The sequence below is a fragment of the Megalops cyprinoides genome, chromosome 20 (genome assembly GCF_013368585.1).
Source record: "Megalops cyprinoides isolate fMegCyp1 chromosome 20, fMegCyp1.pri, whole genome shotgun sequence".
NCBI classification, from domain to species: domain Eukaryota; kingdom Metazoa; phylum Chordata; class Actinopteri; order Elopiformes; family Megalopidae; genus Megalops; species Megalops cyprinoides.
Genome location: NC_050602.1, coordinates 6,762,469 through 6,775,019, shown reverse-complemented (window position 1 = coordinate 6,775,019; position 12,551 = coordinate 6,762,469). Strand labels below are relative to the sequence as shown.

Here is a 12,551-nt window from a genome sequence, read left to right as displayed (position 1 = left end):
AGAGAGAGAGAGGGTGTAAGAGAGGGAGAAAGAGTCCCTCGTCTATTGATCGGAGCGTCTGTACACGCGCTAGCCAGTTATTTCAAGACCCTTCAGCTGATTTCTAAATAGGTCTTTATAGACAGCCTGTATCGATGGGGTTATTGACATCAGGAAAGAATAATTGACCCTCGCCCGGCAATCGCTGCGTGGGGATTGCATCATGCCTAAATGGGGTGAGGGGCCTCGGGGGAGGCGGGCGCAGAACTGGGTTAATGGAGGGGGCTTCTGCTCAGCCGTGTGGGCATCTGGCTGACGCGAGCGACACATCTGTTGTTGCCACGGTGACGCATAATGCACTTCACACAGGTCAGCTGCAACCCCTGGAGACGAGACAGCCTCTGCGTCGTTCCGCTGGGACACCGCTGCGAGTGTACGCCTGCGTGCATATGCATGCGTGCATGTGCCTAAGTAAGACAGGGTGAGCGTGTGAGTGTGAGCGCGCGCGCATGTGTGTGTGAGCGCGCACGAGTGTGTGTGTGTGAGTGTGTGAGAGTGTGTGAGAGAGAGAGAGAGAGAGAGAGAGAGGGGGATAGCTGTCTCTTTTTCATCCGCTCTTTGTGTAGTTAGGCCTCTGTCTAGACCGAGCATTCCAGTCTTTACGTTCAATACAAAGCACAAAGGGGAAGAGAGAAGCCAAGGCCTGTAAACAGGGATTCTCAGCTTAGCCCGCTTCTGTATTGACTCCGCAGAGCGGTCAGTGCAGACGGCTCCTGTTGTGAAACAGCAGGGTGAAGCTGGGTCAAGCGAGAGAAATATGAAAAATCCATTGTGCGCTAAAAGTGCCTTAAACCCAAACGTCATCCAGTGCCTTGCAAAACCCTGCCCGCACGTAGGCCTGTTCATGTGCCATTAGGCTGAATTATGCACACACAGGGCATGGCGGCGTCAAAACAGTCTAAAACACACTCTCTGCTTCAGCTTAAATGAAGGGTATATGCCCTACACATGCCTGGCTTCATTCACCATCATCTTTTCTAGACTTAAACAAATGGAAAAACCACTGTATGAGCTAATTCAAACAGCCACCCCTTTGAAAACGACATCAAAAACCAAGTTAGAGTGGCAATAACTGACCCATTTTATAGTTCCAGCACATGCCCTATATTTTTGATGTGTATTCAACATAAATTCCTTATATTATGGATATTAGAACACAGTGACATATATTACTTTTTCATAAAATTAAAGGCACTCTGAAAATGGTTCGTTACCATAAATGTGTGAAATATAGATCTGCTGGAGAGGGAATGGTTGTAATAATCACCCATAAATCGAGCAGAAGTGTATCCAATGACTAATGCCCGTAACAGCAGCCTTTCCAAAATGAGGCTCTGGGCCCGCTCCTCTCCTTAAAGCACACTCATCCTTTTTTTTTTTTTTTTTTTAAAGAGTCCCGTGAGCGTTTCATTTACCGAACCCTGGCCGCGGTTAATCTCATCCGTGGCGTGACTCGGGCGACGCGGAAGGAATGTGAGGTGTGGGGGCGGAACTGAACCACGGTTGACGAGGGGCCTCTCGACTGCGCCGTGCCACGGGGGGGGGTGTCCGATGAGGCCAGGCCGGACGAGGTGCCGCTGCGGTTTTTTTTGGGGGGGGGGGGGGAGTGCTGATGCAGACACGGTCTTCCATCAGCCCCCTGTCTCAACCTGCTGATGAAAGCCGGGCTGTACCTCTGCCCCCCATCGCTCGGCCAGACGCTCCGGGAACGGGCAGAATGAGGCAAAACCGCACTGATGGAGTCTTCGTCAACACCATCATCATCATCATCACTCTAACCATGACCATCGGTGCCATTAGTACAAACTGTTGATTTAGTACACCATCATCGTGTTTGCCCTGTAAGGCAATAGAAAGCTACAGGCCGGGCTGCCTCAAGGCTGTGCTGGCGCGGGCTGGATTCTTATCTGTCAGGGGAGGAGTTTGTGGCCGGCTGCTTTACGGTCTTTCAGAGTGAATAAATCGAGCTTGTGCAGTCCATTAAAAACAATGATTTACTGCACATTTCAGGCCCTCGGGTGCACCTGTCCTGAGCTTGGGGTATGCAGAAGCGGACCCGGGGACCGCTGTGTGTGAAGGAGAAACGGATAGGGGACGGGGGGGGGGGGGGCGACCACAAGTAAGAAGCCCTCTCTCCTCCAATCCCTTCAGTTCGTAACCCAGTCATATCGCCTGGAGATTCTGTGTCACTCATGTGTTGCCCAGTCAATTTCGGGCATTTCGGTGACGCTTGCCGCTGCGCGGCAAGGGTGGATGACCGCGCTAGCCAGCTCCACGCTTGTGCGACGCGCCACCCCTAAAAAAAAAAAACACTCCTTTGATGTCCTTCCCTCCTCTCCCCCTGCTTGAGAAGGGAGCGCTGATGGTAAATAAGATAACATTCCTCTTACAGCGCGCTTTAGCGCGGCTCTAATCTCTGCTTTGTTTACGGCCTGCCCCGGCAACGTGCGTTAATGAGATTACCCCCGCGCGGTGGATTGATCGTGGTGACGAAAAAGAAAAGAAACATCACCATCCAGGGTAATGCTCTGTTCTGTCGAGGGAAGGGAACTGTCCAGTTGCGAGAGGATGTTAGTAGCTCTGTGGGAAAAACATCACTTGAGGTGTTTTATGGTGATTAAAGGCTCACGTGCACTTGGTGCAACGCAAACAGCCGTCCCTGCATACCTTCTGGCTTAACGCAGCACATGAGGCTGCTTTCAGAGTTACTGATGTAACCTGAGGAATACCAAGGACACAATTTAATGCTAATGCAAAAGGTTTACTTTCTGATGCTTGACCTTTCCTGTAGTTTATGAAATACAGCAGAAAATAGCACATATATCAGACAGTGAAGGATGTTACAATTTACAGTATAGGCAATATTCAGCAACCAGTACCGCAGACGTTGTAGGTTACCTTTTAACCTTAAATATCTGTGCATATTCCATGAATATAACAATGTCACATCATATATTTTGTCCACATATTAGCATCACCAGCTGATAAGAGGTGATAAATATAGGTATTAACTTGCTGACTACACCGGAGTTTAACGAAATTAATAATTAACGGCGAGACGGACTCGGGATTCAAAGAAGCGCGGTGACGGGCAGCGCGGAGGAGTACGGGCGATTAAAGTGCGGCGGACGAACCGAGTCTTGCGCTGCAAAATGAGTCTTAATGGAAAACAGCAGGTAGCCTATCTGTTCTGTTCCCTGTTCCTCGGAACCGAAACGCCCCGGGGGAATGTAGGGGCGCCGGGGTGCGGGAGGGAGGGGACGTGGTTAAAGGTGCCCGTCCCAGCCGCGGGGTACACAGCTAACACGCAGCGCAACACTGCAAAGGCGCCGCGGGAGAAAGACGGTCACGGAAGCAAAAATTCCCGGGTACATGCATCCCAGGACGCAGATTCCCAGATTTATTGAGTAACGTGGGAAACAGAGGGCTGCGAGGCATCTGTGTTGCATCGCGGCAGCTCAGCTGAGAGGACATAGCGGGGGGAGAACAGTTCACGGAACTGCAAAAAAAAAAAAAAAATCGTGCAGGCGGACGTTTATCTGCGGAAATTAAAGCAACTGAGGCGGAAACCTTTTTTTCTGGCATACCTCAGCTACCTCAAGGGTACGTAAGGGGCAGGTTACCTCAGCGCTCCTGTGGTTTGGGTACTGCTACCAACACAAACACTTCACACACAAAAGGTAACAAGAAAGAGAGGGCTCACAAAATGCCCACTGTCTTCTAAGTAGATGAAAGGGATATGCTCAACTTTTCAAAGAAATCGCAAAGCCAGTTTATGTGGTGTCCCTTTGATGTCACAATATTAGTAATTTACACTCTCCCTACTGTTTAAATCCCTTTGAGTTATTCGAAGTCAATGAGGGGAAAACCCAGGAAAAGTGTTTGGTTGTCCATACTGAGAACTGCCTTTGAGGCCATGCACTCAGTGTTCCTGGTGCAGACTAAATATTCGCTGGGGCCTCGTTTTAGAATGATTATTGACCTTTTCCCAGAAAACGTCCAACTGATTTCAAGGAGCAATCAGATATGCATGTTCAACAGTAATTGATAGGTTAAGTTACTGATCATTTTTATGGCCCAGAATAGCTTGCAGGCAGGATCTGTGTCTCCTGGGAAAACGTAAGCAAGGTAATTTGAAAAACAGATTAGGCCCTTGGATGAATGCAACACTGTCTGCTACGATGCTAATAATTTGTCCTGAGACAAAATTAAGAAAAATTAAAGTTCACGTGTTCCTTTACCGGAGGCGACTTGGGTTGCCGTGTTTACCCGATATTGAGGGACAGCCAAGAGCCTTATCCAGCAGCTGTGTTGCAGCTGATTAATGACATCGCCTTGCCCCTCTTCTGTCCCCCTCTCAAGTGCTTATTCGGCCCCTTCTGACCCCGGAACCCTGGAGACTGTCATTAAAAATGATATACATTTTCCTAAACCTCAGTGTATTATACACAATCCTAAACATAACACATGTAGTAATAATAATAACATTATTAATGTTACAGTACTAACAATATATAACAATATAATAATACCAAACTAAGTAGAGGCTGATTGGTTTGCCTGAGATGCCATGAGGCCTAAAAACACTCCTGTCTCTCCTGTCGCTTAGAACAAGTTCCCAGTGCAGGAAACATCCACTGCTGAACCCTGTCAGGAAGCCTGTGGAAGTTCGTTCCTCACTGACCGCTCGAAGACGGACATGCTGGGTCCGCATTTCTGCAGCTCGGCAAGCAAAATGGCCGTGAACACGAGGGGAGATGGAGCCGGTGCACCAGCAAACAAATGCATAGCCTGGAAAGAAGTGTAAAGGGACGATATATGGCTCATAATCATCTTCCCACCATGCCGCCTCTCTCACAAGCCGTTTCACTTACCTGATGTCTGTAAGGCCCAACATGTGCGCGTGCGCACACACACACACACACACACACACACACACACACCCACACACACGCAGACACTTGCTCACTCACTCACTGACTGACTCACAAGGAAACAAGTCCAGAAGGACTCAGAAACAAACTGTTATTTTACTGGTGGCATTTTACCACGGTCCCTTGTCCACAGACTTTTAATTTTGTCTGTGAAATTGGATTCTTCACAGGGACTACTCCATTCTTGAGTGGGAATGGGACAAGGGGGGGTGACAAATCCAAATCTTTCAGCAGTGAAACTTCCGCTTTTCATGCAGTTGCTCAGAGAGAGTTGGCTTATCCTGCCAACAAAAAGAGGTACGGCAGTTACCAGAGTCTATGACAGGCAATGGGGACCTAGATGAAAAGGCCCACCATCTTACAGCTTTCCCGAAGAAAAACACACAGGGGATGGGGTGATGGGGTTGCTGTGTGGTGTTCTGACTTGAAAACCCAACTCAAACCAGTGACGTCTTGATGCTGCTACGCTAACAAGTTAACAACCTCAAAAGTCATTCCAAACAGGAACTGGGAGTTATAAAGCACTCTTTTGCAGTGAAAAGCTCTTGTGGTGAGTGCTTAAGATGGCTAGTGGTCACAAAGCCTTGATCTGTCGCTTTCCAGAGGACCAACCCCCCCCCCAATCGCCCATCCTCATCACTTTTCAAAAGCTGCCTACAACCCAAAGACCTCATCAAATATTCAGGGAGAAGGAGAGAGAATTCTCAATAATTCATGCTGAACAATGTTTTCTATTTTAGGAACCTTTATGAAATCTACCAAGACTGTACAAAAAAGAAGGGCTAACATTGCGCCCCCCCCCCCCCCCCCCCCCCCCCCGCCAAGTGCACCCGCTTTGAAACAGGAAAAAAAAATTACTTCATACAGTACAGACTAACATACAGTATTTTTCCAAAAAACGTGCAGGCACATGTGTGTGGGGGGGAGAGGGTGGAGTGGGGGTTGTGGGGGAAGGACCCAAGCCTGTGAGTGTTTGGTATGGGAGTTTGGCATGCACATTCTAAAGGTCTGACCACGTCTGGCGTCTTTCTTGTTGTTGTTGTTGCTGCCGTTGACATCGTCTTCCTAGCCCGCGCTACAGACATGTACAGGCTTGACTCACACCCCTAGATGTCTGTCTCGTGTGGAGTCTGGGAAACGGAGCACAGCTCATGTGAAGAACGCCATTGAGGCTCTTGCCACAGAAAGCAGCGCTGCCCACTCCACCTGGGCTTGCAGATGGCCAGAACAAGCCTAACGTCTTCTGCATTAAGTCTAAATAAAGAAACAGTTGATTAATTAAAGAAAAATAAGATGGATTTTGCCAATATCACATATTTGATCCACTGCCAATGAGGGGGTGGGGGTAGCTATTTCAGACTTTTACGAATGGTAAATCAAAAAGACAAAAAAAAACAATGAAAGAGCCAGAGTTTAATAATGCAATTAATGCATTATGTGGCTGTCAGAGAAATATACGGCTCTGGCCATGCCCTGTAAATTTCGCTCCTAGCGACCGCCGTTACAGCTTTTGGCTTCATGCTGCTGCAAATATCAACGAGCCGCAGTCGAGGCAATTTCAGCCGATTTACAAAGCAAACAGCGAGGACCCTGCAAGGTAGTCCGACCGCGCAAACAACTCCATTATTTGGACTTATTTGGAGCCGTTTCCCCAAAACCGGCATTTTTCATGGAACCGGAGAACCACTGAGCTCACGGGTTATAAACAACCGCTGTTCCGGACGTGCTGGCCATCCTGAGGAGTATTTTGGTCGTTTGGAGAGCCGTCCGATTTTTTCAATGTGTCCCCCAGGTGGAGCGGGGAAATTGTAAGGGTGAGTGCGGGGCAGAGGGGTGGACTGTGACAGTCAGTCATGCAGAGGTGACAGTCACAGACAGTGACAGTCAGTGTTGTTCAGCACTGGAGACACACTAGAAGGAATCAGCCGAGGATGGCCACATCCTCGAGGGACCAGAAATCTGTAACCTGAGGGCACACACACACAAAGCTACCAAGTTCCTTTCTGTGACATGTTGCACTCACCAATCTGAGTGTGCTGAGATAAGTAGTCTACTGTATACAATAGCTAAGCTGGACCTCTCCACTGGCCTGATAAATGCCTAAGATCACATTCAACAGGGTTCTGACAGTTGAAAACAGAAAAGTGATTCTTCTCCATGCTTATACCAGTCCTACAGGTCAATCCAGTGGTCTTAAGGGTTTCTTTCCTGCCTTGTAGCGTGTTCCCAGCCAGCTTGGCCAAAACTCCCTCATATCAGCATCTGATCCACCTACTTCAGCCCTTCTTAGCAGATATCCTAACCAAGGGCATTTTGTATAGTTTATATAGTATCCACACATAAACCCAGAAAATTCGAGTAAAGTACCTTCTCTAAATGGTGAAACACCAGATACATGCTTGGCAAAGGAACCTGCACTACCATTTTCTTAAAAGTAGTCAGTTACCGAGCGCTTCTGTGCACCAGCAGCAGCGACTCTCTCACGTTCTGACACGAGGTCCACACCAGTTCTGAACACATTAGGCTAAGGTGCTCTGTGGGTCGGTGGTCTGTGCTCCCGCCACTCGCTTCAGTGAGCAGGGCTAGCCTATCTGTGCCGTGGTGGTCTAAACCTGCGCTGGCTGTGGTGACGATTCCTGCCTCTCTCCCGCGCTCAAGACGTTTCCTAGGAGTTACAATGAGAGACAAAAGGTACCAGAGAACGCATTCCATTCTCAAAAAAGAAAATGCAAACAAACACGAAAAAAAAAATGGCACGATATGGCACTGCGATAACGTTGCGGCAATCTTGCGCCAGTGTTGTGACAACGCTATCGCTCCCCCAGGGGCTCACGGTACGGTTGGGACGCAAAACCTGAAGGGCCACTTCTGAGAGCACGGGGTACTGTATGGGAGGGTTTTTTTTAATCGCAGTTTCCTTCTTGAATGATTCACAGGCGAGACAATCCCGAGGCATAAACAAATTTAAGCAAGTTCTGCTTCATAACCGCTGTGCTTTGCCTTAATACAACTGCCTGAATTTCTTACTGGGAAACGCCAGCCATCAGTGCCATTAAACCAGCATCCTGGGAGGATTTCCTTCACAGCTACATTGTGAATTTGCCTGTGAAGATCATTTTCAGTCTTCCTCAATTAGGGATGGGGAAAAAAAAAAAAAAACACGATTTCTAGCGAATTCGCTGCAGGAAAAAGAAAGGAGGACAGCAAAACCCATTTCAGTGAAGTCTGAGGGACGTTATATGACTGATGTAAACAACCGAATAATTGTGGGTGTTAACGTGTCAGGATTAAGTCAACGCTGCGCGGCTCAGCGTATCCCTCAGCGAGCGGGGAGTGAGGTATTTTTGCACAGTGATGCTGCCGAAAATAGGTCAATGTCATCTGAAATAGCTTCAAAAACCACGCTTGCACTCCTGTCAACCGCAATATCATCGCTGCGCGGTTCCTACGGAAACCACTTCCCCTGTCAGCTTCTGGAGGCCTTAATGGGGAGGGAAATGAAATAATATTAATTAAAAGATTAAAAAACGCATGCCAAAGAAGGCATGACCTCATAAAGAGAGCTTATCAGGTGTTTCTGAGCACATGATTGTGTTCAGAGACGGAAAATCACCCTGGGTGTGAATATATCGTCCGGGGGAAGTACTTGGTTGGCCATATCAAGCTTCACATCAGCTCACAAAAGCACATTACTGGGTATGTGTCCTTGGTGCATTCAGCAGAATTCTTACCCCGGGGTTCATTTTGTGTAGAGGTGCAAACCTCTCTCCTTCTTTTGTGCTGCATAAACACAGAGCCTCTCTTGCAGAGCAGGGAATGCTGCACTGTCCTTCAGAGCTGGGTGCAAATATCTCCGCGCGTCTCCTCGAATGCCCACGGCACTCGGTGGACTGGTCAGGTCTAGCGGAGCTATGATGGGGCCAGGGCCCCGGGGCCGGCCATTAACACAGACGCCACCAATAGATGAGGTCAGAACCGCTCCTCTGCCCTGATAGGCAGAGGAGGCCAGTGAGAGACCCGGGCTGTGGCGGTCACGGTGTCACAAGTCGAGGCGGTGGGGGTCGACGTTATTGGTTGCGCGACCCAGTTACAGATTGCCTTGGCGTTTCTGCCTGTCTGAAAAGTGAGGAGACCGCAATCTGAGAGAGAGAGAAGGAAGGGGGTTCTGCTTTCCACGGCTTCTTAGAGAAAGAATGACATTTGTAACATGCCCCGCCTTCCCCAGCCCCGCCCCATACCACCCACGAAGTTTAGAAATTGAGAATTTCCTGCTGTCTTATGGAAGAATCCTCTGCTCCTCTGTTCCTCCCCCTCACGCCATTGGCTCTGCCCTGTTCCTGCTCTTGGCTCTCAGAGTTTCGGACCTGCTGTGAATAATCGGAGCGCGCCCCTTCCCTTAATCATTTCCGTGTGGGCCGCCTGATCAAGCCCCGGCTCAGAGCGGCATTACATCCCGAGTGTCATGAATAATTACGCTGTCGGTTAGCGCCATGTTTCATTAATGGCAGCCCCGGATACATGGTGCGGCGTTCAGAGATTATAAATTTCTCAAAGGACGCGCACTGCACTGCGGTCCCTCTCCTCGACAAGGGCACCGTGGGACACGGCAGTCGCTGCGGGCCGCAGTGGCCGAGAGCGACTGGACGTCCCCGGTGTCATGTCGTCCACGTTTCTGCCCTCTCTGCCACCCCTCACACCCTGGCAGAACGCTCTCGTGAGGGGAAAAAAATAGCGTACAACTTCCTTCACGTCGCTGACCCTGGCAGCTGCTCTGGTTCCGGGCGGCGAATCCCGGCCTGTCTGACACGTTTCAGAGACCTGGCTCTTCGCCTGTGGCCTGCGCAGGTATCTGTGGCTCCCCACCGAGCCTCCGGGACTTTCTCTAATGAGAAGCTGAAGACAAAGGGCCTTTAATGAAGGCAGTGCGATAGTCTCTCCGATGCCTCGCCGGCGACGGTCGGCTTCGAGGGCGAGCGACAGACATTAGAGGATCCCTTATCGCATTATTCACACCAAAGAGCTCATTTTCAGTCCTATCTAACAGCCTCTGCACCCCCCCCCCCTTTGTCCTCGCAAAATGAGACTGAAGGCTGCCCCGATCCCACAGGCTCGGGAACAAAAGCTTCTTTGCGACTCTCCGAAAACGGGCAAAAAACTAAAGAGCCTCTTCCCCCACTGAAAGGTACCATAAATTCACCCGGCTAAATTATTAACCCCCCCCCCCCTCATCAGGGGGAGCACTACCTAAGCTGCCTGGAACCACATCATCACATCCGGCTCGCCCCTCCCGCCCCCCACCCCGCTTTAACTGCATCTGCCTTCTTTTCACAGGCAGATTTTAATCACTCAGAGGCGAGAATCAGTCTATTAGGCGTCAGCGGATCACAGCTTAATTTCAAGAGGCAAAAAACAAACACTGAAGGAGTTTTTCTTTCAAAATGCAGACACTGTTTAATCAGTTTTTCTGCGGAAGCTATCTGATAAGGATTAGTGAGGGAAAATGCTCACTGGCATGCATTCGAAAGCCATACAGCTATTTGGGGAGGACAAAAAAACTGAGGGGCAACAGAGTAGCTGGTATTCTGAGGATGTGAATAAGGACTGGTTCACAGTGGGGAGAATCCAGCGGAGGTGAGGCACGCTGTTTTTAAAACTACAAAGCAGGCTGAAGCCCCTGGGGTGTAAAGTCTTCAAAGCGGCCCTGATACTGGTCGTCAGCATCCCTCATCAATAGGAATTTTGCCTTTTGTCTTTGAGAGACAACTTGGACAACTTTCCCGCACTCTCTTTCTCTGTGGTTTTGGGGAGGTGGGGGGGGGGGAGAACTGAGAAACCCCTCAGGACGTCCTGTGCTGGCCATGTCGTGCGCTTTGAAGCCCAGAAGGCCCTGCTCCTGTGGGCCCAGATTAGCGCAGCCAGAAAATCTGCCAGCAGATCCTGGAAGGACATTGTAAAAGCTAAACAAAGCTTTTAAAAAAACCCTGACAGCTTTTTAGCTTTTTAGCAAGGACGTATATCAGGGGGCCTGGGGGAAGGGGGAAGAGGGCCTCTTACCTTGTACACTTGTCCATACGTCCCATTTCCCACCAGCTCCACGAGTTCAAAGATCCCGGCGGGGTCCTATGAAGGGGGGAGAGAGAGAAAACTGACTGAGAGAAGGACACCATAACAACACACCATAGCAACACCCCGGCCACACCCAGAGGGGGACCTGGGCCACACATCTCCAACTAATACCATGTGACTCCAAAACGGATAAAGTTTTCAAAATGCCCAATGAGACTACGATAATGGGCCTAATAAGTACAGTACAGTACATAGCATAAGGCGTGTGACAGTTGAGCAGTAGGGCCGAAAGAGGAGCAGGGGGCTAAGAACTGGAGCTTCCAAACTGCTCCTCATTCCACAGGAGCACTAACCCGTGGCAGTGATGTCGTGTAAACAGAGATTTGATTATACCCACTGTAAACAGATCCTGGGAGCACATCCAATCCAAACCCTTTCAGCAAGTTTACACTAGCCCGGCGAGGCTCATGCTGCTCCTTACACAGCTAAGCACGGAGAGCTATCGTTCGTTATGAATGTCCTTGCCAATGAGGTTGGCACCGTTCCTCACATGTTGTGAACTGCTCCTGTTGTCACTGGTCGAGGCCGCATTATCAAGACAGATGCAGACGTCGATGAGATAGCAAGTGATAGCCTCTGAATTTTGTTGCATCATGCCCAGCTTGCCACTTCTCTGTAATAACGTCCCTATGGAAGCGTTGGATGGGATGGCTCTCCTGAACCCCCTGAGCAACTGATGTCAATTTCCCTGCCACTCCTGTACAAAGCGCTCATATTCTGCACGAATGTTTTATGATATGCCAAACTAGCTAGCCTCCTCTGAGACTCTCCCCGGGATGTTAAGACTTGCGGCCATTTTCAGCTGATTCAGAGTTAACTGCTTCAGTGTTACCAAGCTACTCTGCCCAGCTGTGAGCTTGCAAACGCAACCCTAGGGCACACTGTGTGCACTGTCACCCAGATCTGCAAGGGAAGCCACCACAGAGCTCAAGTGCATTTGGTGGGGAGGGTATTCCTCAGATTTAACCAAATTAACCTTAACTGTAAGAGACTTATCTGCAGTTAGGGAGACATGCAGAGGAGGGAAGCCCCTTATCAGCTGTCTCCACAACAGCAGAGCCTCAGCCATTTTTCACTGGAAAGTAAATATCCTCAGAACCATGACTCACACTGAGAACATGCGGGCTAACGTTCGAAAACCCGGACAGCAAAAGTATGCACAAAGTGCAGAAACAGTTGATTAATGAACGTTATGATCGCTTTTGGTGATGGAGAAAGTTCCCATTCGGGTTTATTTTGCCAACGGGCGAGGAAAGGAGAGAGGGCTCACGCTCCTTAGTGTTGAAGGCGACAGATGGAACTTTTTGTTTTGTTAGGTGATTAGCAGCCGTTCACTCTTAAATTTACTCAGGATTATGTGTGGATTAAAAACTCTGCCATCTGACACTTTTTCTGAGGGAAACGGCACTGCCCCTCTGTTGATGTGCTGACGAAATGCACTTCCTGTTGCGG

At 49.3% G+C, this 12,551-nt stretch overlaps 1 protein-coding gene across 4 annotated transcripts in view; it reads right to left on the bottom strand.

Annotated features, from left to right (window-relative positions):
• tnika (TRAF2 and NCK interacting kinase a) overlaps positions 1–12,551 on the bottom strand; it is a 97,857-nt gene that overhangs the window by 71,324 nt on the left and 13,982 nt on the right. For all 4 annotated transcript variants that reach the window (XM_036553971.1, XM_036553972.1, XM_036553973.1 and 1 more), the window contains exon 2: positions 11,028–11,093. In XM_036553971.1, the coding sequence (XP_036409864.1) occupies positions 11,028–11,093 (66 nt within the window). The remainder of the gene's footprint in view (positions 1–11,027; positions 11,094–12,551) is intronic.